This window comes from Aquarana catesbeiana, linkage group LG13 (assembly GCF_042186555.1).
Source record: "Aquarana catesbeiana isolate 2022-GZ linkage group LG13, ASM4218655v1, whole genome shotgun sequence".
In the NCBI taxonomy this organism is placed as follows: Eukaryota; Metazoa; Chordata; class Amphibia; order Anura; family Ranidae; genus Aquarana; species Aquarana catesbeiana.
The window spans coordinates 30550330-30576916 of record NC_133336.1 but is presented as its reverse complement, the minus strand read 5'-3'; the positions used below and the strand labels follow the sequence as shown (position 1 = coordinate 30576916).

The 26587-nt window shown below is 41.2% G+C and overlaps 1 protein-coding gene across 2 annotated transcripts in view; it reads right to left on the bottom strand.

Moving 5' to 3' along the window:
• The window catches only part of VSX2 (visual system homeobox 2), a 45211-nt gene extending 28512 nt beyond the window's left edge, over positions 1-16699 (bottom strand). For both annotated transcript variants that reach the window (XM_073610580.1, XM_073610579.1), the window contains exon 1: positions 16377-16699. In XM_073610580.1, the coding sequence (XP_073466681.1) occupies positions 16377-16656 (280 nt within the window). In that variant the 5' untranslated portion in view covers positions 16657-16699. The remainder of the gene's footprint in view (positions 1-16376) is intronic.
• Positions 16700-26587: the final 9888 nt, after the last annotated feature.

The window sequence follows — 26587 nt, the reverse complement described above, 5'->3', positions numbered from 1 at the left end:
TGAGGACCGAATCAGATTACCATCCCCACCATTTCAAGAGACTGGATCAGACTATTACCCTCATCATCCCATGGGACATTATCACACTTCCAACCCCATAAACCTGGAGACTGAATTGGACTATCGTCTCCATTATAGTTACATAGTTGGTCTGGTTGGAAAAAGACACAAGTCCATCTAGTTCAACCAACAGAAGGGGAAAAAAAATACAATCCTACATATACAATCCTATCCCAACAGTTGATCAAGATGAAGGCAAAAAAAAACCCCAATAAAGCATGATCCAAATTGCTTCAGCAGAGGAAAAAATTCCTTCATGTTCCCCCGAGAGGCAATCAGATATTCCCTGGATCAACTTTACCTATAGATTTTAGTCAGGGCTTTTTTTCTCAGATAATAGGTGCAGGAACTCCCCCATCCTGAGTCACTTCTCATTTCCGTCCCCTACCCACCTCTGAGCACCATCCCTTGGTTCCACTCCCTACCCACCAGTGGCATCTCCAGCTTTCATATTTAGGTGGGGCACATGGGGGGACAGTGACAAAAGTAGGGGGGCAACAAGGGGGAAAACTATAAAATGCAGTTATATATACTTTACTACGATCCCACAACGGGCCCTTTCACATGTTCTGCAGTGAGCTCCGTTCCTACTGTATTGGGGCCCCCCAGGGTGGGCAGAAAACAAGAGATATATGTCACCAGCATACCAAGAAAATATAAGGGTCCAAAGCAGTGGGAGAACTATCAGGATTGCAAAGGTTGTCTTGCCACCGGGCCCTGGTGTTCTGCCACTGTGGGGTTTCTCAGCCTCCTCTTGCTGTCCTGCCCCTGCTATTGACTGCTCTGGTCTGGCATCTCTTGGAATTTACAGGCTGGTTCTCCTGTCCTAAGGACGGGAGAAATCAGTCTGTTTTTTCAGTAACTGAGAGTCCTGGTGGAGTCCTTCCTGCAACTCGCTCTTCTCCCTGCCAATGAGGATGCAGAGGAAGGAGCAGATCGGACGGCCATGGTTGTGTGAGCGATCGCATTATGCTCGCATTATGTGTCAGCGAGCAGAGGGAGGGGGGAGGAATCACCCGCAGTAGCTGACTGGGGATGCTCTCCCTCTCAATAGAGACTGTGTTACTCCAGCGAAGGCCCAAGTAAGATGCGGCGCATCCGCTACGAATGCAAACAAAAAGACATTGCCTTTTTGTATTCAAAAATAAATAAATACATTTAATTGGGGGGGCACATGGTGGGGCACAGCATAATGTTGGGGGGGTCAGGGCCCCCTCTGCCCCCCCCCCCCCAGGAACGCCATTGCTACCCACCTCCTAGTACCAACCCTTGTAGAAAATACAGAACCAAGTATCATTTTGTGGTGATGAGTAATTATTGTGGAATTTAATTTGTTATTTGTTAGAAAAGCACTAAAGTAGATCCCCCGCAGCCAGCAGCAATAGACCCTCCCCAGCAACAATAGATGCCCTCCAACAATAGATCCCCAGCAGCCAGCAACAATAGACCCCTCCCTCAACAGTAGATCTCTTCCAGAAACAATTGATCCCTTAGCAACAATAATAGACTTCCCCAGCAATAATAGATCACCATGCAAAAATAGATCTCCTCCAGGAACAATAGATCCCCCAGCAGCCAGCATCAATGGACCCCCTAGCACACCCCAGCACCCCTTGCCATTACATGCCTTCAGTGCTGGAGGTGCCGGACCCTGTTCCCGCTGAAAAAAATGCCCTGAATATTAGTAACCAGTTATATTATGTGTATCTAGGAAAGAATCCAGGTCTTTCTTAAAATGATCTACTGAGCTGGCTAGAACAACCTCTTGAGGGAGTCCTTTCCGCATTTTCACAGCTCTTACTGTGAAGATGCCTTTCCGTATTTAGAGATTAAATCTCTTTTCCTCCAGACATAAAGAGTGCCCCCTTGTCCTCTGTGATGACCTTAAAGTGAATAACTCAACACCAAGTTCACTATATGGACCCCTTATATATGTGTACATGGTGATCATATCCCCCCTTAATCTCCTCTTCTCAAGAGAGAATAAATTCAGTTCCTCTAATCTTTCCTCATAGCTGAGCTCCTCCATGCCTCTTATTAGTTTGGTTGCCCTTCTCTGCACTTTCTCCAGTTCCCCGATATCCTTTTTGAGAACTGGTGCCCAAAACTGAACTGCATATTCCAGATGAGGTCTTTCTAATGATTTGTACAGGGGCAAAATTATGTCTCTCTCTCTGGAGTCCATACCTCTCTTAATACAAGAAAAAGTTTTGCTCGCTTTGGAAATTGCAGCTTGGCATTGCATGCTATTATTAAGCTTATGATCTACCAGAACACCCAGTTCCTTCTCCACCATTGATTCCCCCAGTTGTACTCCCCCTAGTATGTATGATGCATGCATATTCTTAGCCCCCAAGTGCATAATTTTACATTTATCAACATTAAACCTCATATGCCACATACATTGCCTTGAAAAAGTATTCATACTGCTTGAAATTTTCCATATTTTGTCATGGTACAACCAAAAACATAAATAAGAAGGCCGGTATGATGGCCTGAATTTATGGGAGGAGCCCGGGGGTATATATTCAGCCCACTCCCCTGCTTCCCTGTCGATTCAGGTGCGCGATACGTTGACGTCACTAGGCCGACTCTTCCCCGCTCAGTTTGTTGTCCTTGAGACTGAATGTTTGATTCTTCGAGTGTTGCCACTCTTCCGTTCAGGGTCATCGTCGGCGGTTCTTGCTTTGCTGTCGCAGGTAGGATTCGTACCTTTCGTACCATACGATATGTCACAATTCGTTCTTTTACCTCTCTCGCAAACGACAAGTCCCCCACAGATTTGGATAAATTAAGGGATTAAGGGTAATGTTTGGCAACCTGAATGTGCCCATTGCAGAGCATAAAGTGGAAGGTCCGGCTCAGTCTATCACTTTTTTAAACATCAGTCTAGACACCCACTCCATGCAGGCCAGCCTCCCGCCCAACAAGTTATCCCGGATCAGGTCGGTCATTCATGCCTTTGCCCGTTCACAAGTTTGTACCAAGAAGCAACTACAGTACTTGCTAGGCATGCTCAATTTCACAGTGAGGATTATTCCTCAGGGGCATCCCTTCATCTCACGACTTTTGGTTTTCCTGTCACAGGCACAGGACCCTGATCAAATCCTCAGATTGGACCAAGCATTAATCGCTGATCTGGCTTTAAGGGATGAGTTCCTGGAAAACTGCAACGGTGTGTCCATGTTCATCCCAGTAGCATCTGCCTCGTCGCCTCATGTAGTGATGGATGCAGCGGCCTCCACAGGCTTTGCAGCAATTTTTGGCCCTTACTGGTTCGCAGGACCGTGGCCACAGAAGATTCTGCTGATCCCTGGGTTTAGTCAGTCGTCTTTCTTGTTCGAACTCTATCCAATAGTAGCAGCAGCTCAGGTTTGGGGCCGCACCTGGATAGGGCAAACTGTGGTCTTCTCCACGGACAACCTGGCCACAGCCAAAATCATCAATAAAGGCAGGTCCAAGTCCTTGGCCATTATGTTCTTTCTATCCAGGCTAGTGCAGGCATCCCTACAGTACAAGTTCAATGTACACTGTACCTTTATTTCTGGCAAGTGCGACCTCGCAGCGGATGCACTGTCCCTCTTTAACTTTTCATTATTCTTTCAACAGAGCCGACCCAACCACATCTCCCATCCCACCGTTCCCTGTCCCACCTTGATCACAGCTAACGATAGGCTGAATGGTCACTTATGCAACGCTACCCAACTGGTAAACCAATCTCTGTCCCAAAACACGTTAAAGGCCTACCACACCGCCTGGAACACTTACTGTAGGTTTTGAGTCTCGTGTCCCAGTTCGGGGACAGGTAAAATCAAGCATATCCTGGCTTTCGTGTCATATTGTCACACAGATTTGACATTATCCTGCAATACCATCAGGCTGTACTTGCCCGGAATTCAACAAGGCCGGTATGGTGGCCTGAATTTATGGGAGGAACCCAGGGGGTATATATTCAGCCCACTCCCCTGCTTCCCTGTCGGTTCCGGTTTGACACCCTCCCTCCCATTCCCCTTTTCAGATCACTTTCCTTGCATATCCTTCATTCTACAATCATCCATTACTTATCTTTGAGTATGCCCCTTTTTTGGCGTACTGACCAGCTGTACAGGGCACACCTCAGGTCTGTGTTTTGTTGTGAGTCTTGTGGCGTCTTTATATGGTTCTGTGTTTGTCTCAGTTCAAGGGACTCCGATCATAAATGTATTTTATTGGGATTTTATGTGATAGACCAACACAAAGAGGCACATAATTGCGAAGTAGAAGGAAAATGATAAATGGTTTTCAACATTTTTAAATACTGTATGTGAAAAGTGTGGCGTGCATTTGAATGCAGCCCCCCTAAATCAATACTTTGTAGAACCACCTTTCGCTACAATTACAGCTGCAAGTCTTTTTGGGGATGTCTCTACCAGCTTTGCACATCTAGAGAGAAACATTTTTGCCCATTCTTCTTTTCAAAATAGCTCAAACTCTGTCAGATTGGATGAAGAGCATCTGTAAGCAGCAATTTTCAATTCTTGCCACGGATTCTCAATTGGATTTAGGTCTGGACTGTGACTGGGCCATTCTAACACATGAATATGCTTTGATCCAAACCATTCCATTGTAGCTCTGGCTGTATGTTTAGGGTCGTTGTCCTGCTGGAAGGTGAACCTCCGCCCCAGTCTCAAGTCTTTTGCAGACTCTAACAGATTTTCTTCTAAGATTGCCCTGTATTTGGCTCCATCCATTTTCCTATCAACTCTGACCAGCTTTTCTGTCCCTGCTAAAGAAAAGAATCCCCACAACATTATGCTGCCACCACCATGTTTCATGGTGGGGATGGTGTGTTCAGGGTGATGTGCAGTGTTAGTTTTCTGCCACTCATAGCGTTTTTCTTTTAGGTCAAAAAGTTAAATTTTGGTCTCATCTGACCAGAGCACCTTCTTCCACATGTTTGCTGTGTCCTCCACGTGGCTTCTCACAAACGGCAAACGGGACTTTCTTATGGCTTTCTTTTAACAGTGTCTTTCTTCTTGCCACTCTTCCATAAAGGCCAGATTTGTGGAGAGCACGACTAATAGTTGTCCTGTGGACAGATTCTCCCACCTGAGCTGTGGATCTCTGCAGCTCCTCCAGAGTTACCATGGACCTCTTTGCTCTTCTCTGATGAATGTTCTCCTTGCCCGGCCTGTCAGTTTAGGTGGATGGCCATGTCTTGGTAGGTTTGCAGTTGTGCCATACTCTTTCCATTTTCAGATGAATGATTGAACAGTGCTTCGTGAGATGTTCAAAGCTTGGGATATTTTTTGTCTGGTCTGTTCCTTGGTCTTCATGATGCTGTTTGTTTACTAAGGTTCTCTAACAAACCTCTGAGGGCTTAACAGAACAGCTGTATGTATACTGAGATTAAATTACACACAGGTGGACTCTATTTACTAATTAGGTGACTTCTGAAGGCAATTGGTTCCACTAGATTTTAGTTAGGGGTATCAGAGAAAAGGTGGCTGAATACAAATGCACGCCACACTTTTCACATATTTATTTGTAAAACATTTTGAAGACCATTTATCATTTTCCTTCCACTTCACAATTATGTGCCACTTTGTGTTGGTCTATCGCATAAAATTCCAATAAAATACAGTTTTTGGTTGTAACATGACAAAATGTGGAAAATTTCAAGGGGTATGAATACTTTTTCAAGGCACTGTTGTCACCCATTTAACCACTTGACTACCGGGCACTTAAACCCCCTTCCTGCCTAGACCAATTTTCAGCTTTCAGCACTGTCACACTTTGAATGACAATTGCGCGGTCATGCAACATTGTACCCAAATTAAATTTTTATCATTTTTTTTTTCACAAAAATAGAGCTTTTTTTTGGTGGTAATTAATCACTGCTGGGTTTTTTATTTTTTGTAAGAAAAAAAAAACAAAAAAAAGACCGGAAATTTTGAAAAAAACACAAAACTGTTTCATAGTTTGTGGTAAAGTTTTGAAAACAGGTAATTTTTCTAATTCATTGATATGCGCTGATGAGGCTGCACTGATGGGCAGCACTGATAGGCTGCACTGATAGGCACTGATAAGGCAGCACTAATGGGCACTGATAGCTGGCACTCATAAGCACTGATCAGGTGGCATTGTGAGGTGGCACGGATGGGTGGCACTGATGGGCGGCACTGAAGGGCACTGATCGGTGGCACTGATGATGAGGCACTGATGGGCATTGATTGGCAATACTGGTAGACATTGATGGGTGGCACTGGTAGGCAAAGGTAGGTGGCACCTACCAGTGCACTGTGGGCACTGGTAGGTGGCACTGTGGGTACTGGTAGGTGGCACTGGTGGCTACTGATAGGTGGCACTGGTGGGCACTGATGAGGCAGCCGCGACTCTCTGTGAGAGGGATCGATGTCCATTTGACAGAAGCCAGTGATCAGCTTTTTTTTCCCCTCACACTGACAGCATGAGGGGGAAAAAATATAGATTACCGATCATCTGTTTACATCACGTGATCAGCTGTCATTGTCTGACAGCTGATCACGTTGTAGGGGGCTAGGATCGGCCCCTTACTCAGATCTATGATCAACGGAGTCTCATAGACTCAGTGACCACAGAGTGTGCGACCTGCAGGAACGTGCAGGCAGCTCATGCACGGGAGGACGTCAATGGAAGCCCTCCCGGTAATTAAGGCCTGCACTGTAGCCATCTTTCGGCTATAGTGAGGGCGGCAAGTAGGTGAACAGTGCATTGAGTTCGGCTTGTAAGTTGGAGACATCCTGTAGGGACCTTATTACCCTGCATAGCTTGGTGTCATCTGCAAAGACAGAAATGGTACTTTTAATCCCAGACCCTATATATATATATATATATATATATATATATATATATATATAAAAGTAAGGGTCCTAACCAGTGGCGGCTGGTGCTCAAAATATTTGGGGGGTGCAAACAAACTGAAAAATTCTGAAAAAAACCCCATCAGTTGCAGCCTCACTGTGCCCATCAAACGCAGCCATTGTGCCCATCAAATGCTCCCACTGTGCCATCAAATGCTTCCACTGTGCCCATCAAATGCTCCCACTGTGCCATCAAATGCAGCCACTGTGCCCATCAAATACCGCCACTGTGCCTATCAAACGCTCCCACTGTACCATCAAACACTCCCACTGTGCCCTTCAAACGCTCCCACTGTGCCATCAAACACTCCCACTGTGCCATCAAACACTCCCACTGTGCCATCAAATGCTCCCACTGTTCCCATCGAATGCTGCCACTGTGCCCCCCCCCCGCCCGCCGTCTGAACTTACCCTGTCTAGGTGGGGCAGTGGGTGACGGTGGCGGCCGGCGAGCAGTGTCCTCCATGCTCCTCGATGTCTTCTCCCATCCTCTCCTCCCGCCCTCTCCTATGATTGGAAGCCTGATCGTTTCAGCCAATCAGGTGACGAGTAACAGACCCAAGCACCTGATTGGTGGAGAGGCGGTTCAGTGTTAGGAAAGCAAATATTCATTCGCTTTTCTGACACACCTGGGTGAGCATGCTGTTTACCTTTTTTGACGCCTATTAGAGCCTCTGGCTCTAATCAGGTGCTTCAAAAACACCCCCGCCAATGTAATTCAGGTGCCCAGCACCCGAAAAGGGGCCGGGCACCTGAATAGGGGGTGGCAGCGGCGGCCATGGATAGATTCATGCAATGCATGAATCTATCCATTCTACATAGAGGGGTGCCTGGAGAGAGGGGGCGGCGCCCGTGCGCGCTTATGGACACACCGCCACTGGTCCCAACACTGAACCTTGGGGTTCACCACTGATAACCTTATACCATTCAGAGTAAGAATCATTTACCACTACTCTCTGAATTCTGTCTTTTAGCCAGTTTTCTATCCATTTACAAATTGATCTTTCCAAGCCTGTAGACTTTACCTTACACATGAGCCGTCTGTGGGGAACTATGTAGAACGCTTTTGCAAAATCCAAGTCTACCACGTCCACCGCCACCTCTCTGTCCAAGGTTTTACTTACCTCCTCATAAAAGGAAATCAGATTTGTCTGACAACTTCTGTCTTTCATGAATCCATGCTGTCTGTGACTTAAAGCGGAACTCCACTTTTGTTGAGAAAAAAAAACATTCCCCCCTGTGTGACCTATATACATTGCAGGGATTTTAACAACCTTTGTTGCAGATTGCTACCTTTTGTTATTCTGAAGAAATCCCTGTGTGTTTGTCTGTGCCCATGTGGGAAAATGAGTCTAATGGGAGTGGTTTCATAATTACCTGTCAGCTGTGCACCTGCAGGTGACGTCCCTTTTGACGTGTTCCTATTGGGAGTAACTCACCAAAAATGAAATTTTAGTTGCAGGGGATGCCTGAAATCTGACTTGTATCTTAGTGCAGACTTCTGGGAAAATCAGTGAGCCAATCACACAAGCAGGAAATTATGCTTCAGGGGGGCCCTCTGTACACATTCTGTGTACAGAACAACTCCAGGTAGCCATATTGCATTGCATTTTCAGAAAATTATAGAGGCTGCAGATTGAGAAGGAAAGGTAATATTTAATAACATTCAATCACAATATGATATGTGTCGCAATTGTATACGCTATATTATTTTTTTCTTTATTTGCTATTTTTTTTCCCCGCAAAAGTGGAGTTACCCTTTAATATATTTTTTCAGTAAGAACTCATCTATGTCGTCTTTTATTAAAGAGGAAGTAAAGGCCTTTTTTTTCTGACCTGCAAAAGTAAAGGCAATACGTGCTAGTATGCATCGCATACTAGCACATTATGCTAAACTTACCTGCAAACTAAGCCCTCGTCGTCCCCACTGGAGGCTACATCCATCTTCGCCCGTCTTCCTTCCGGGTCTGCGGACTCCGGCTGTGAGACTGGCTGGAGCCTCATGACGTCACTCCTGCGCATGCGCGTGGGAGTGGCCGGTCACGGTACAGGCTTCTGAAGAAACGGCATGGGTGGCCATTCCTTCAGAGAGCATGCACTGATGACGTAATTGGCTGCATATACAGTAAATATCTCCTATATGGTGCACATTTAGGAGATATTTACAGTACCTATAGGTAAGCCTTATTATAGGCTTACCTATAGGTTCAAATAATACATGGACATTTACTTCCTCTTTAAACTCTCCAGTATCTTCCCGACTATAGAAGTTAAACTAACAGGTCTATAGTTACTTGGTAAAGACTTTGATCCCTTTTTAAATATTGGCACCACATTGGCCCTACGCCAATCCAGTGGTACTATTCCAGTCATTAAAGAGTCCCTAAAAATGATAAACAATGGCTTTGAAATGACAGAGCTCAATTCTTTTAGGATCTGTGGGTGTATGCCCTACCCCTATTATCCCTGAGGACAGAATCAATCTATTACCCCATTATGGAACTGGAACAGGTGCATCTAAGCTACTACCTCCTGTGTATTGCCTGGTGAGCCTCAAGAACACAGCACTTAGCTTAGGAGTTCTCTGCAAACCTCCATGTAATCAATGCAAAAAAGAGAGAAAGGCTAGTGCCATGGAAGTCAGCTAAACATTGTTTCACTATAGCATTTGACCAACTGTCAAACAATCCAATCCATCCAACAATCCATCAGGCCTTAATCATGACCATCATTAGGAGCCATGATTATGGCCAAAACGCATTGGATTTTTGACTGTTGTTCACATGCTATAATAAAACGATGTGTTAGCCAACTTCCATGGCACCAGCCGTTCTCCTTTTTTTGTATGTATCACCCCATTAAGCCAGATGACTAAATTAGACTACTTTCACTATCATCCCATGAGTCTGAATTTCACTATCACCCCCATCACCCCATGATATTGAATCCAGCTTTCACCCCTATAATCTCTGGATCTCTGGAGACTGATTCAGACAACCATCCATTACTGCCATCATCCCTGGAGACTGAATTAGACTATAACTCCCATCATCCAATGACATGGAATCAGACTTTCGCCCCTATGATCACTGGAGACTGAATCAGACTATCACTTCCATCATCCCCAGAGACTGAATCAGACTTTCACCCCCCTCATCATCCCTGAGGACAGAAACAAAGTATCACTCCCATCATTCCAGGAGACTGAATATGACTTTTTTCCTATTAACTCTGGAGAATAAATCAGACTAGCACCGCTATCATCGCAATAGACTGAATTTCACTATCACCCCCATCATCCCATGATATAGAATCCAGCTTTCACCCCTATAATCTCTGGATCTCTGGAGACTGATTCAGACAACCATCCATTACTGCCATCATCCCTGGAGACTGAATTAGACTATAACTCCCATCATCCAATGACATGGAATCAGACTTTCGCCCCTATGATCACTGGAGACTGAATCAGACTATCACTTCCAGCATCCCCAGAGACTGAATCAGACTTTCACCCCCATCATCCCTGAGGACAGAATCAAAGTATCACTCCCATCATTCCAGGAGACTGAATAGGACTTTTTTCCTATTAACTCTGGAGAATAAATTAGACTAGCACTGCTATCATCCCAATAGACTGAATTTCACTATCACCCCCATCATCCCATGATATAGAATCCAGCTTTCACCCCTATAATCTCTGGATGTCTGGAGACTGATTCAGACAACCATCCATTACTGCCATCATCCCTGTAGACTGAATTAGACTATAACTCCCATCATCCAATGACATTGAATCAGACTTTCACCCCTATGATCACTGGAGACTGAATCAGACTATCACTTCCATCATCCCCAGAGACTGAATCATACTTTCACCCCCATCATCCCTGAGGACAGAATCAAAGTATCACTCCCATCATTCCAGGAGACTGAATAGGACTTTTTTTTCCTATTTTCCTATCCCATGATGAGTCAGAATCAGACTTTCACCCCTATGATCCCTTGAGACTGAATCAGACTATCATCCTCATCATTCCAGAAGAGTGAATCAGACTATGACCCCCATCATCCCTTGAGACTGGATTTGACTATCACCTCCATCATCCCTGGAGACTGAATCCCACAACCACCCCATCATCCTATGACAAGTAATAAGACCTTTATCCCTATGATTTCTGGAGACTATCATTCCTGGAGACTGAATCAAACTATCACCTCCATTATGCCAGAGAAAAAAAATCAGTCTAAACTATCATACCATGAGCCTATCACCTCCATCATCCCTGAAGACTGAATCAGACTATCAACCCTATCTTTCCAGGATCCTGAATCAAACTATTACCCCCATCATCCCTGAAAATTGAATCAGACTATCACCCCCATCATCCCTTTTCAAAGATTTTATTCAGATTTTTTTCAAATAAAGAATGTACAAACAATGAAATTCATTGGATAGTACAGCAAGAGTAAAATATCAAATAGTTTGTACAAATATATTGTAAATACTGAAATAAATAAATATTATTTCAGTATTTAAATAAATAAAAATAAATAAATAAATAAATGTATTTAAATTGTATTTAAATAAATAAAACAACAATATATATAAATGTTTTCAATATTTGCAAGTAAAATAATAAACAGTAAAATTGAAATCAAATATATGTGTTTCCATTTGATTATTATATAATTAGATTAAGTTTTCAAACTCTACTAAAGAAAACGCCCCTTCATCCTAAGAGACGAATAATCCCCCCCCCCCCCAACTCATCCCTGGAGACAGAATCAGACTATCACCCCCATCATCCCAAATGACTGAGTGGGACTATCACCTTCATCATCCCAGGACTATAACTTTTACGCCCTCATCCCTGAGGACAGAATCAAAGTATCATTCCCATCATTCCAGGAGACTGAATAGGACTTTTTTTCCTATTAACTCTGGAGAATAAATCAGACTAGCACCGCTATCATCCCAATAGACTGAATTTCACTATCACCCCCATCATCCCGTGATCCCTGGGGACAGAATCAGACTATCACCCCCATCATCCCAAATGAATTAACAACCCCCCTCCCCCCTATTTGCCATTTCATTCACAATTATTGCCATTGATCTGTCCTATATTAGGGCTTTATTAGATTAGAGATCAAATTACATCGAATTATTGGGATTACAGGGTAACATAAATATAATATAATATAATATAATATAATATAATATAATATAATATAATATAATATATTGTTTTTGGTTGTGGTCGGGCAATGATAGGTCCGATATCGGAAGGAGATCTACACGACACAGAAGACTCATAGGATGATATATGATATCGCACAAGAAATAATCGCTGCCTTCCTAATCTGCTGATTTATCGTCCTAATCCCTATCTAATCAGACGTCTATGGGGAATAGTGCGAGGATTATTTTGAATTCGAATCCGATTTTCGGTGTTTATCCTCATCGGCCGATTCAGAACACAGCATGTACTAAACTAGCGCACTTTCTTTCACAGGACGTATAAAGTCGTCCTTCGGTCGGTTCGTTAATATAGCGGTCAGATATTTTTTTATAAGATAAAGGGAGCTTCTCCTCCCTGCTTTATATTACACCGAGCTTTACTGAGACCAGATCGGGCTGAATGATTGACAGGTGTATCTGCCAAAGTGCCAATAAGATTGCATGAGCCGATATAGGAATCACACACAATGGGATCGGAAAGATTCTCCATTTTGTTCTGGTGATCGGACAGAAGACACTGCAGAAAATATTCTGTTTTCAAAAGGATCGCCTGGTACCCATATCATATCTTATCGTATCATATCAAGACAGATCTTGGTCATCTGTGGAATGAGTTCAATGTAATGATACCAATGTATAATATATATATATATATATATATATATATATATATATATATATATATATATATATATATAATTATAAACCATATACTGGACTATATTCTAAATACTGAATTTTATCTTATATACTGGAATAAATTACTATGTGGACCTACACTATGTACAGGATCATACATCATGTACTGGATAATAGATCATATACAGGACTATACATCATATACTGGATATGGACTATACATCATATTGGATGATATATCTTTTACAGGACTATACATCACATACTGGTCTATATACCATATACTAGACTGCATATCATATACTGAATTATATACCATATAATGGACTATATTACATACACTGGTCTGTATGCATTTACTAGGCTAAATTGCGATATGGACTACATCATAGACTGGTATACTTAACTGCATCCCATATGGTGGACGATATATATACTGGACTATGCATCATATACTGGATTATATATCATATAATGGGCTATACATCAACCATTGGATTATATATATCATAAACTGGACGATATACCATATATTATACTATATAACATATGGACTATACATCATATGCTGGATTAAATACCATATATATACTGTACTGCAATATAAGGGTAATACAGAATTACTTCTGGGGACAGGAGACGAATAAAACCAACCTATTCTTTCTTTCTTCATTCTCATAGATTATTATTCTTTTTTTTTATTATTTAGTAGTAGTAGTAGTAGTAGTAGTAGTAGTTTTGGAAGTAGTATTCTTTTGCATTATTATTAGTAGTAGTAGAAGGAGTAGAAGTAGTAGCTGTTTTGGAAGTAGTATTCGTTTGTATTATTGTCAGTAGTAGTAGTAGAAGGAGTAGAAGTAGTAGCTGTTTTGGAAGTCGTGTTCATTATTATTATTATTATTAGTAGTAGTAGTAGTAGTAGTAGTAGTAGTAGTAGTAGTGGTAGTAGTAGTAGTAGGAGGAGAATGAGTAAGTAGTAGTAGTTTTGGAAGCAGTATTATTTTGTATTATTATTATTAGTGTTATTATTAATATTATTATTATATTTTTCATATAATCGAATTAAGGTTGAGAGATCTATCCGAATAGTATTGTCTTCTACATCTGTATTAATCATGTCATAAGAAAAGAGATTGCTGTATGATTATCATTATTTTGTACAATTGGTTATGTTGAATATTCATCTTATGAGATGGAAATGTTCTGGAGGATGGAAGTGATTTTGGAGATATGTTTTGTTACAATTTTTACCACCTGGAAGTAAATGTCGCTAGAAATATTTTTTTTCCTAATATCAAAGAAAATATCTCCTTCTCGATACCAGGAATCCATCAGACAGAAACGTAGAAGACCCTGCTACCATTTATAATTATTGTTTCACTATCAGAGATCACACTGTACAAGATCAGAAAATGTATCCTGTACTAAACGGCTCCTTATCAGAAATGACTCGACCATACTGGAATATTCCTCCTATCCTTGTATCACAATGAGATAACCCTCCTATCATTTTATCACAATGGAATATAACTACCATTATTGTATCACACTGGACGATCCCTCCTATTATTGTATCACACTACATCTGCTATTATTGTATAACACTGGAATATACTTATTATCATTGTATCACACTGGATATAACTCCTATCTTTGTATAACACTGGATTATAACTCCTATCATTGTATCACACTGGAACACCCCCACCCCCACCCCCAAATCATTGGATCACTCTGGAAATAATCCTCGTATCACTGTATCACACTGGAATGTTTCTCCAATAACATAACACATCATGGATTGTTAGAAATTTCAGGAAATTATAATATCTCTTGTTAAAAACATCCTATAGGGAGAGCTAGGAGTCACACAGGAAAAGCTTATGATCCACTGGATCATGTTTACTGCCGGTTGTTGTAATAATAATAATGATTATCATCACCTGTATTATTATGATTATTATTATTATTAGTAGTAGTAGTAGTGGTAGTAGTAGTAGTGGTAGTAGTAGTAGTAGTATTTAAAACTTGTGTTACAGGATTGGGGACAGATGAGGAATTATATTGGACTGTTCTGAAATATTTTCGGTATCTATGATTATATTGGGTGGAAGAGATTATGATAAAAAATATTTGCACTGATATCAAGTGCATGAAATAGTAATAATGATGTTATACATTTTACATTTGTATAATACAGGTAATAAAAATGGAAAGATATTGAGAATAATTGAATGAAACCGATATAAATTACATTACACTCACAGAAGTTAAAAAAATATTGTTTTAAATTTGTAATATATTGATGTAAATATATCAATACTATGTAAAACGGATACAACTTATAACAGCATCTTACAACGGATACAGTAAATTATACAATTTATATCATTTTATACAGTCTATGACAATATACATCAATTACTAATATAACTAATACAGTATATTATTTTATTATAAGAAACTATTATACATTGTATGATTCTGATAATAATTGTACATGTTTTGTATAAATTGTATCAGTAATTTTGTACAGTTAATCAAAAATATCTTACAATTTATATCAGCATTCTACAAAGTTTACTACTATCATATCTAAGAGATATTGTTATAAATCGTAATATGGATATTAACTGCTATTTTTATAAATTATAAGAATAATATATATATTGAATAATGTTAAAAATCAAATACATTGTATTATGTAGGTATGAACTGTATAATGCTTGTATAAATTGCATAACATTAATACAAATTGTAGAATTTTCATATGAATTGTATGATACTGATATATAATTTGTATATAAACTGTAAAATACTTGTATAAAATTAATATAAATAGTATTATTTTTAAATAAACTGTATAATACTGATATTATTTGTATATCGTAGATATAAACTGTTTGTATAAATGGTACAATATTGATATAAATTGTATAATTTTAAAATAAACTGTATAATACTGATATTATTTGTATATCGTAGATATATGCTGTTTGTATAAATGGTACAATATTGATATACATTGTATAATTTTTAAATAAACTGTATAACACTGATATAATGTGTATATTTTAGATATAAACTGTATAATACTAATATAAATGGTATACTATTGTTTTGAATTGTAAAAGATTGTTATAAAGTAGAAAAAACTGTTATAAATTGCATAATATTGACATTGATTGCATATTGTAGATATAAACTGTATAATGTTTATTTAATAGTATAACATAAATACACATTGTATAATGTTGATATAAATAGAATAAAGCTGATATAAATGTAACAATGTTATTATGAATTGTGTATTGCTAATATAAATTGCACAGTACCGATTTAAAATGTATAATTTTGATATCAATTGTAAAGTACTGATATGAAAGACATAATAGTAATATAAGGTGTAAAGTATTGATACAAATGGTAAGCTCCTGATAATGGTATGTTAGAGAGCTGCTCTTTTTCTCTCGGTGTGATATCGTTCGCTATAATCAGAGAGGATTGTCACTGACATATCGGAATGAGCCTCGGAGGATCTCCTGACTCACCTGAGCTGCAGGTCCGGCTCTCCTCCTCGGGCCCCGGACTTCTGTGTGGCCCCTGTGGCTCCCCCAGTAATAGGGCCGGTTGGCCGTAGAATGTGGGAATGGCTGTGGCCCCCAAGAGCCCCAAACCAGAGCGGGCTGCCAGTAGATGGGCCCCTGGGGGGATGGGGGCAAGGTGCCCCCTGGGAGGGGTCGGTGGGTCCTTATTGAGTCCCAAAATCTCCTGGATGCCAAATCCTGTGCTTCGGGGGGCTCCTGGGGGCCCCTCTCTGCCCGTCATCATGTCCAGTCCGGAGCCACAACTGACTGGCAGCCTTGCCCGCGGCTTATATAACACCCCACCCGGGTGAGGGATCAGGCCCCGCCCCCTTGCAGGCGGCGACCAGCGGGTGTAGAATGGAGAGATCTTATCACACACATTTCTCATTATCATTATTTTAGGGCAGAAGATGAGAATATACATAGAGAACTTATGTGCAAAAATGTAAGAGACCTGCAAGAAAGACCCTATCTATCTATCTATCTATCTATCTATCTATCTATCTATCTATCTATCTATCTATCTATCTATCTATCTATCTATCTATCTATCTATCTATCTATCTATCTTTCAATCCATCCGATAGACAGGTAGATAGTAGAGAAATAGTAGTTAGATATTCAAATATGAAGAGAATAGATAAGTCATTTGATATATTTTAGATGGACAGAGAGATAGATAGACAGGTCAGGCAGACAAATAGATAACAAATAACTTAGTTGATAGATAGACAAAGAGTCTCTCTATAATATCTATCTATCTATCTATCTATCTATCTATCTATCTATCTATCTATCTATCTATCTATCTATCTATCTATCTATCTATCTATCTCTAACTATTCTATTATCTATCTATACATCTATCTTATCTATTCTATAATCTATGTATCTACCTGTTTATCTATATTTTAATAACTAATGTACTCATTATCTACATATCTACCTATCTATCATCTAACATACCTATTATCTATCTATCTATCTTAGATAGATAAACAACTATTAACTTAGATGATAGAAAGATAGATAGTAGAAAAATAGGTAGATAACATATAAAAAAATAGTAGATAGATAAATATGTAATACATAATTTGATAAGTTATTAAAGATAGATGGACAAGTAAATAGATAATAGAATACATAAGTTAGTAGAGAGATAGACAGGTAGACAAATAGGTAGATAATTTAGTCGATCGAAAAATAGATGCATATATAGACAAAAAGTCTATCTATCTATCTATCTATCTATCTATCTATCTATCTATCTATCTATCTATCTATCTATCTATCTATCTATCTATCTATCTATCTATCTATCTATCTATCTATCTATCTATCTATCTATCTATCTATCTATCTTCTTGTTTATCTACAGTATCTATCATTTAACTTACCTATTATCCTCCTATTTGTGCATCCATGTTATCTATTCATCTACTTGCCCATCTATCTATTAATAGATCAACAAAGGTATTGATTATCTAGCTATTTGTCTATCATTCTTTCTTATCTATAGAAAAATAGTTAGATGGACAGGTGGACAAAAAGAGAATAGAATATATACATTAATATGTACAGTAGATGGATATTTAGACAACTAAGTAGATATCAATTAGTTAGTGGATAGATAGATAGATCATAGATTACTTAGTAGATAGAAAAATAGGTAGATACTAGATAGGATAGTAGACAGATAAATAGATAACATAATATATAACATAGATAGATGCCCAGATAGGTAAATATTAGGGATGATAGATAGATAGATAAACAAATATGTAATAGATAGAAAGTTAGATGGACAGGTTGACAAACAGAATCGATACATTAATAGATGGATAGAGAGAGACAAATAGATAGAAGATAGATAGACATACAAATATCTAGAAAATAAATTGGTTAGTTGATAGACAGTAGATAATAAATAGATAATAGACTCTATCTATCTATCTATCTATCTATCTATCTATCTATCTATCTATCTATCTATCTATCTATCTATCTATCTATCTATCTATCTATCTATCTATCTATCTATCTATCTATCTATCTATCTATCTATCTATCTATCTAATCTATCTAATCTGTCTATCTAGTAACATAGCTGATAGATAGATAGATAGATAGATAGATAGATAGATAGATAGATAGATAGATAGATAGATAGATAGATAGATAGATAGATAGATAGATAGATAGATAGATAGATAGATAGATAGAATACATACAGTACATACATCATACATAGATAGGCAAATAGGTAGATAAGCTAGTTGATAGAAGGACAGGTAGATGGCTCTCATGATACCCCTGAGGCTGGCCATACATTAGTCTTTTTTTTTTTTTAGTTCAAACAGTAGACTGAATGAAAGAAAATGACTTGATAACTTCATCCACACATTGGATGTGGATGTGAGAATCCCTCCCTCTGAGTTATTGTATTCTGACAGCAGGGAGACTTCCCTGCTGTCATATTACACTGATCAGCCCTGACAGCTATAGCCGGTGGCACTGATCAACAGAACATTTTCCAACAGGCTACTTGTACAGAAGTCAATCGATAGAACAACTTGTGTTTAACCAGCCTGCCCATACATGAATCTATCTGTCTGTCCATTGGTGTGCGCAGCCTATTGCATTAGGGTGTGCACCCCCAAAACTCAAACACACCTGCCTTTCTCTGCAGCCTCAGCTGTACTGGAAGTAAATCAATGGGAAGTGCTCTGTGCTGAGCAGCTTCCTGGTCATTCACAAACTGAAGCATAGTACTACAGTACAGTTTACTATGCTTCAGTCATGAATGAACACAGTGAGCGAGTGTATTCACTATCTTCATTTGGAAAAGAAAGGGGCTGGTAAATGACATATTTACTAGCCCCTTCCCCCCACTCTCCATCCTAAAACATCCCCCGCAGCAGCCAGTGGGAGAGGAGAGGAGGGATGCAAGCAGCACTACGGGGTGGGGGTGGGGAGCCTGGGCAGTAGGGAATCAGCACCGCACGTAGGGATTAGGGTGTGCCCAAGCACATCTGGCACATCCCTTGTGCACACCTATGTGTCTGTCTATCAACCAACCAATTTATTTTCTAGATATTTGTCTATCTGACTGTCAACTAACGTATCTGCTCTATTATCCATTTGTCTACCTGTCCATCTAACTGTCTATCAACTATTACATATTTATCTATCTAACTAGTAATTGACCTATTATCTAATTGTGTATCTATCTATCATAGTAGGATTAGAGTGTAAGCTCTTCTGGCGCAGAAACTGGCTCAGTGTTGTCTTTACAGCACAGCTGAATATGTTGGAGCCATATCATAACCATGGATTGATCTACTAGGTTGTAACGGAGGGTATACAACTCAATACTACCTCACATTTGAGGTTTAATATTCTCTTCTCAGTTGCTTGGTAGATTTTTCAATCTTCTTTGTCAATTTGGTGTTCTTACAGTCACTATCATTTTTTGCACAACTGTTGGGTTGTCATTTGAAGGATAAAATCTGATTGGTTGGTTGTCTGGGGTGACAGTTGAACTTTTGCTCCAGTCTTTTATCCCCACACTGGTAGGTGTATTAAGAGAAATCCTGGAATTGCCGGATACTGTTCCCATTGAGATTGATAGGGCCCACAAGGCTCTTAGACCTCCTTCGCAAGATGTTCACAATCCTAGAGACATTATCTGCAAGCTGCACAAATACACCCTCAACGATCGTATTATGCAAAAAATGCGTAAAAGACTGTTTTTTGATTTTGACGGTGCTCATCTTTTCTTTTACCAAGACATTTCTCGACGCACCCTTATGCAGCGCAGAGCCTTGAAGCCATTGCTGGCAGCCCTACAGGAAGCAGGTCTCCCTTACCGTTGGGGTTTTCCGTTTTACCTACAGGCAGCTAATGACGGCAGACAAGTCAGACGGCAGACAAGTCATCCGGTGGATTTCCCAGATTGGAGGGGACCCTCGGAGATGGTGAACTTCCCGGTCCTCCAGCCTTCTCAGCCCTGGCTGCCTGCAAAGTGCCACAGTCACCGATAGAGTCAACAACGGCCTACACCTGGAGCATCACCCAGTCCTTCTACCACCAGAGACTGAAGGTCTGAATGGTTTATAACTCCTTTGTTTTTTTTTTTCTTCGCCCTTTTTCTTGACACTGTTTCAGTCGTAGACTGGCTGGCTTGGAGGATCCTTGCTACTGCACGGCAGTGGCAGTCACACTTCAGAGACCAGTGATTGCTGGGGTTGAGGGTAGGCCTTCCCTGAGTCTCTAGCGACTGGGCACCACATCTGTTATTATGGTCCTGTCGGAACCCGTCTGTGTTCCTAAATTCTACTACATACCCCTCCTAAGGACAACCGGTACATCACACACTGTCAGATGTGGTGTGTGCAGGGTGGACGCCCTCCCCCGTTCTTTGATGTTGGCTCACATTCCCCCCGTAGGCCACCCTTATATGGGTTTAGATCCCTATTGGGACAGTGGACTTGGGCCTGGGGATACTCCTATGGAATGGGAGCTCCCTAGACCCAGCCTGCAGTTATGTTTTGACTGTTTGGCTCTACCTGACAGTTGGTCATGTTTATGTTTTCAATGATGTTTACTTATGTATAACCTTTTTCTTTTTCTCCCTTCTTTCTATCTCCTTTCCTTCTACTCCCAAGATCCACCAAGCACCTCGTTGCCTGCACCGCCCCCCCCCCCCCCCCCTACCATGGGCATGCTGGTTCTTTCACACAGATATGGCGACTCTTAAGGTAAAATCATACAATGTTCGAGGTCTTTGCTCCCCCTGTAAGCGTAGCAAGCTATGGTGGGAATTAAAGAAGCTGAGGGCACAGGTCATTTTCCTTCAATAGACCCATTTTACTCACCTGTCTACACCTAAATTGTACACGCATCTATACAATCAGTGGTTCGTCAGTACATCCACTGTTAGTAAATCTAGAGGTACGGCCATTGTGATTCATAAATCATGTCCCTTCCAACCCACGGGGAATCAAGTAGACCCCCAGGGCCGTTATGTCTTTCTTAAGTTAAAGGGACTATTGCAGGTACAAAATACACTTTTGCCACCATATGCGCTCCTAACTCAAAACAGCTTCAATGTCAGTCCAGACCCATCCCTCGATACTTCACATGGTAGAGCTACTCATTCCCACGCATTCCTTAGGCACTTCCGTAAATCACTTCAGACCTATGGGTTGGTTGATAGTTGGAGAGTACTTCACCCCTCGGGCAGAGACTTTAGCTACTATTCTAAGGTCCACAACATCTATACACGTATAGACCTTCTCTGTATTGCCCACCCCACTCTGGAGCTCCTGCAGCACTCGTCCATTGAGCACATTACTATGTCAGACCATGCACCGATCACGGTCACCCTCGCTGTACCCACAGGGGCCCATAGGGCCTGGTCTTGGCGATTAAATGAAAACCTGTTGGACGACTCTGTAGAGGCTTCAAAGATCTCGGACACCTTGACGTATTATTTTAAGGAAAACACAACAGACGACCTTAGTGACGGGATGATCTGGGAAGGCCATAAGGCAGTAGTGAGGGGAGAACTGATTTCCCTTGGCTCTAAACTAAAAAGGGAATGCCAAGCTGACTTCCACTGGGTACTGACCGCACTACAACAAGCGGAACTCAAACATAAGAATGGTGGAGACCCTGAGGCTTTACTAAAACTAACGGAGCTATTCTCGCACTTGCTAGACCGCCAAGCGCGGAAACAGCTATGGTACCTGTTACACAAGTACTATGAACATGACACTAAATGCAGACGTATGCTAGCTAGAGCTCTACGTACGAAACGCAATCAGAAATATGTGCATAAACTCCGCTCCCCTTCTGGAGAACTGGTATTTCAGTCATCCAAAATTGCCTCGGGGTTCCGCGATTATTATGCAGAACTGTATCATTTGGACGCTAACTTGACCCCCGGCACCAAGGCTGCTAGGCTGACTGGAATTCAGGACTACTTGGCTATGACTGACCTACCACCTTTAACCGACGACCAGCGGTCTGATATGGAATCTCCAATCACTGCAGCAGAGATCGAATCAACTGTGAAATCGCTGCCCAATGGGAAAAGCCCAGGCCCAAACAGGTTCACTAAATGTCCCATGTGTAGGTATTTTAACTCCCTAGCGAATGACAACATGATCCCCCCAGAGGCGCTGGTGACCCATATCTCGGTGATACCGAAGGAAGGTAAAGATCCCACTGTATCCCTATATCCTTGCTAAACACTGACATTAAGATATTGGTAAAAATATTGGCGAACCAAATGAAATATCTCATGCCTCACATCATCCATGCTGACCAAACGCGCTTTATCAAAGGATGTGAGGCCAGAGATAATTCCATTAGGGTGATTCAACTGATACATTGGGCTAGACATAGACAGGAGCTGCGTCCTTATTTGATCCACAGACACAGAGAAGGCGTTTCACCGCATTGATTGGGCGTATCTCCGTGGGGTGCTGAGAACCTTAGCGATGCTCACTTGGATTCTGGCCCTTTATTTCAAACCCAGTGCACAAGTTAAAATCAATGGTATTTTCTCATCTAGGTTCTCGATCAGGAACGGCACGAGGCAGGGGTGCCCATTGTCACCTCCCCTTTTTGTATTAGCCCTAGAGCCTCTGTTAGGAGAAATGAGAGCAAATACAGACATTAAAGGCCTAAAGGTGGGCAAAACAGAGCATAAGCTTTTAGCTTATGCGGACGATGCCTTATTCCACCTATTAGACCCGGCGATCTCGTTGCCAGTCCTGAAGCGAGAACTCCAACTCCAACATTTCGGGACACTCTCAAACTTGAAGATTAATCTTACAAAATCTGAAATGAATGGAGAGGAGACAGAGGCTCCTCTCCATTCATAAACTGAAGCATTGTAAACACAGTTTAAAATGCTCAGTTATGAATGGACAGTCAGTGATCAGTGTGCATTTGGAAAAGGAAGGAGCTGGTAAATTACGTATTTACCGGCTCCTTCCTCCGCTCTCCATCCTGACAGATCTGTGAGGGGGCAGAGCACAGAGGGGGACCCGGAGGAGGAGGGGGACTGGAGGAGGACACGAAGAGAGGGAGGACTACACCGGAGGGAAGGAGGACGGCACTGGAGGGAAGAGGACCCTGAAGCCAGAGGAGGACCCGGGGAGCCATCAGTTGGGGGTAATCAGTGCAGCACTGGGGGGAGTTACAAGCACCAATCCCCCGTATAGCCTTTCAATAAAGCATCTGAAAGTTGCAGGATGGAGAGGGGGAAAAGCGTCTGTCAGCTGCTTTATTGAAAGGCTATAGGGGGGGAATTGGTGCTTGTAACTGCCCCCACCGCCACACCGATCACCTGTGAGGCTGCCCGCCCTCCCTGCTACACTGAGGATGCCTGGTCTGATACAACAGGTATCGGATCAAGCATCGGAGCATTTGCACAAGTACTGCTACTCGTGCAAATGCTTGATATTGGCACTGATATCAGTATCGGTGCAACCCTACTAATTTTGCTTTATTACATTACCCTATGCCGGGCTTATTTGCTCGTCAACAAATATTGGCATGCTACCTGTTTATTTCAACTAAGAGGACAATTGCCCAGCCTGGAAGAAACCCACAGTCCGTTCCAGGGAGTGAGAGACTGTATAACGGCTATGCTGCTCAATGAACAAATGTCCATCCTTAAAGACTCCCATGCCAAGTACCTATAGATTTGGGAACCACGGTTGGTGTATGCCTTCGTTACTCTTCCCCTGACTAGTGTGGGCCAGCTTTGACTGGCACCCTCTATGATCCCGAGCCCCCGCTCTCTTTCTCTGTCTTGGTCTTGCCTTCTCTCCTCTTTCTTGTTTCCTTTGCTTTCCCTTTCTTGACAGCACTCTGCTCCCTCTTTAAGTTTTTATATAATTCTTTAACATAATGCACCGTTGTCTGGAATTTAATATGCCCAGGTTTGCGCCATCAGCAAAGGGGATCTTCCCTGGAACTTCCTAGTTTTGTACTCATGTCTATTATGATTGATTGTGGATGTTGTTCCTCCTTTTGCATTAGCACCATGTAGGAGCCTGCCTATACTCATGTTGCCAGCTCTAGCCCCTGCGTGGGCAGATTAGGTGCTTTTTCTTGTTACTTTGTTTTAAATTAATAAAAATTATTGAACCAGATAAAAAGTAAGAGTTCCAAAACTAACCTTTGGGGTACACTAGCAATAACCTTAGAGCAGGTGTATCCAAACTTTTCAAACAAAGAGCAAGCTTGCTGTCCTTCAGACTTAAGGGGGGCCGGATTGTGTTCAGTGGCGCGGGTAGAAAAGGTCTTGGGCTCAGCAACCATGAGAATAAACATGACCCCACGGTTGGTGGTCACTAGGATGAGGAATAATGCCCCATCATTGGTATCAATGGGAGGAATAGTGCCCCATCATTGCTATCAGTGACATGAAAAGCACCCTATCATTGGTATCAGTGGAGTGAAAAGCGCCCCATCATTGATATCAGTGGAGTGAATCGTGCCCCATCATTGGAATTAGTGGGAAGAATCGTGCCCCATCGTTAGTGTCAGCAGAAAGAATTATACCCCACTGATGCTGTCAGTGGGAGGAATAGTGCCCTAAGGGCTGGATAAAGGCTAGCAAAGGCCTGCATCCAGACCTCAGGCCACAGTTTGGAGACCACTGCCTGAGATCATTCTGAGTATGAATCATAAACCACTACTACACTATTACTACACTGAATATGGCCTTTTAGCCATTTTTCTGTCCATTCAAAAACTGAATTTTCTAAGCCTGTAGACATTAACTTGCACATTAGCCACGTGTGAGGAGCTGTGCCAAACATTTTTGAAAAAAAAAGTATATCCACAGCCACTTGTTTGTAAGTTTTTGCATACTTCCTCATAACAAGAAATCAGATTTGTTTGACAAATGTGGTCTTTTAAGAATTCATGTTGCGATTTGCTTAAAATGTTGTATATAAGCAAAAACTCTTCAATGTTGCCTTTTATCAAGCTCCCAAGTATTTTCCCAACCTTAGAATTGTTACTAAACCCACAACAGTAAAATCAGTCTGTATATGCAGTAAAGCATGCTTGTTATACTCACTGTGGAACCTAAGGGTTAACCCTCTGCATTGTGTAAAAAGGCTGTTTGATCCTGTCTTCTCTCATCCTTTTCTTCTTCCACTGTCCCTAACTAATCTCCTGATAGAACAGAGCCTTGGAGGCAGTCTACACATGCTCAGTTTGGTGTGTATTGCTAGAGTGTTTTTTTATTTTTTATTGGGAGGGTGCATGTGATCAGAACAGGGCCAATCAGCACTGTCCAGACAGAGGGTCAGGGGTCATGCAGCCTCATAGGACAATCAGGGGAGGATGAAAACTCCTCCTACAAGCTTTAACCAGACACTGATAGAAGTCACAAGGCTGCTCAAACTGGTGATGAGAAAAAGTATTTAGCAGTTTATACACACTAAGAATGAAGATTCGGCCATCTTTGTTACTGGAAACAGACGGTTTTGTGGCAATGAAATGATACTCATGCAAATCATTGCTGTTTACTTTTTGTTGTTTTATTTAAATAAATGTAATTAGTTCACAATATCACACTATGTGGAGCCTTTGTTTCATATCTATGTGACCTTTAATATGAATGAAATGGTGGATGGTCAGTCTGAAATCATATGAGGACTGCATCTGTGAATGGGCTTCCTGGAGTTACTGGAGTTGTGCTTCTACTTCCCAATAGTGTGGTGTTTAGGCATAAGCACTCATTAATATCCCTGAATAAGGGGGGTCACTGGCTTTCTGGTAAGCCTCCTGTGTGGAATCTTTTTGGTGTCACTACTGCAATCTCTGGAATCCTTTCTTTACATTGGGCTGAAAGACCTTTTTTTACATTTATAATTGGTGTTTTTGCAACATTTTTCAGAGTTATTTTTGCCTTTCACAATTTGCTTATGAAAAGGGACTTTTTTTGTATATTTATCGCACTTGTCAGTCATGCTATTTCAATATTAAAAATGTACATATTTGCTAACAGCGCTGCACTTTGTTTTTTGCGTCGTTTATATTTACTAAAACTATTGCATTTCCATGTTCTGTGTACTGTGGGAAACCAGATATAGCGAATGCAGGGTCCTGGGTTTAGTAAAACTTTAATATAACCGGTTCCT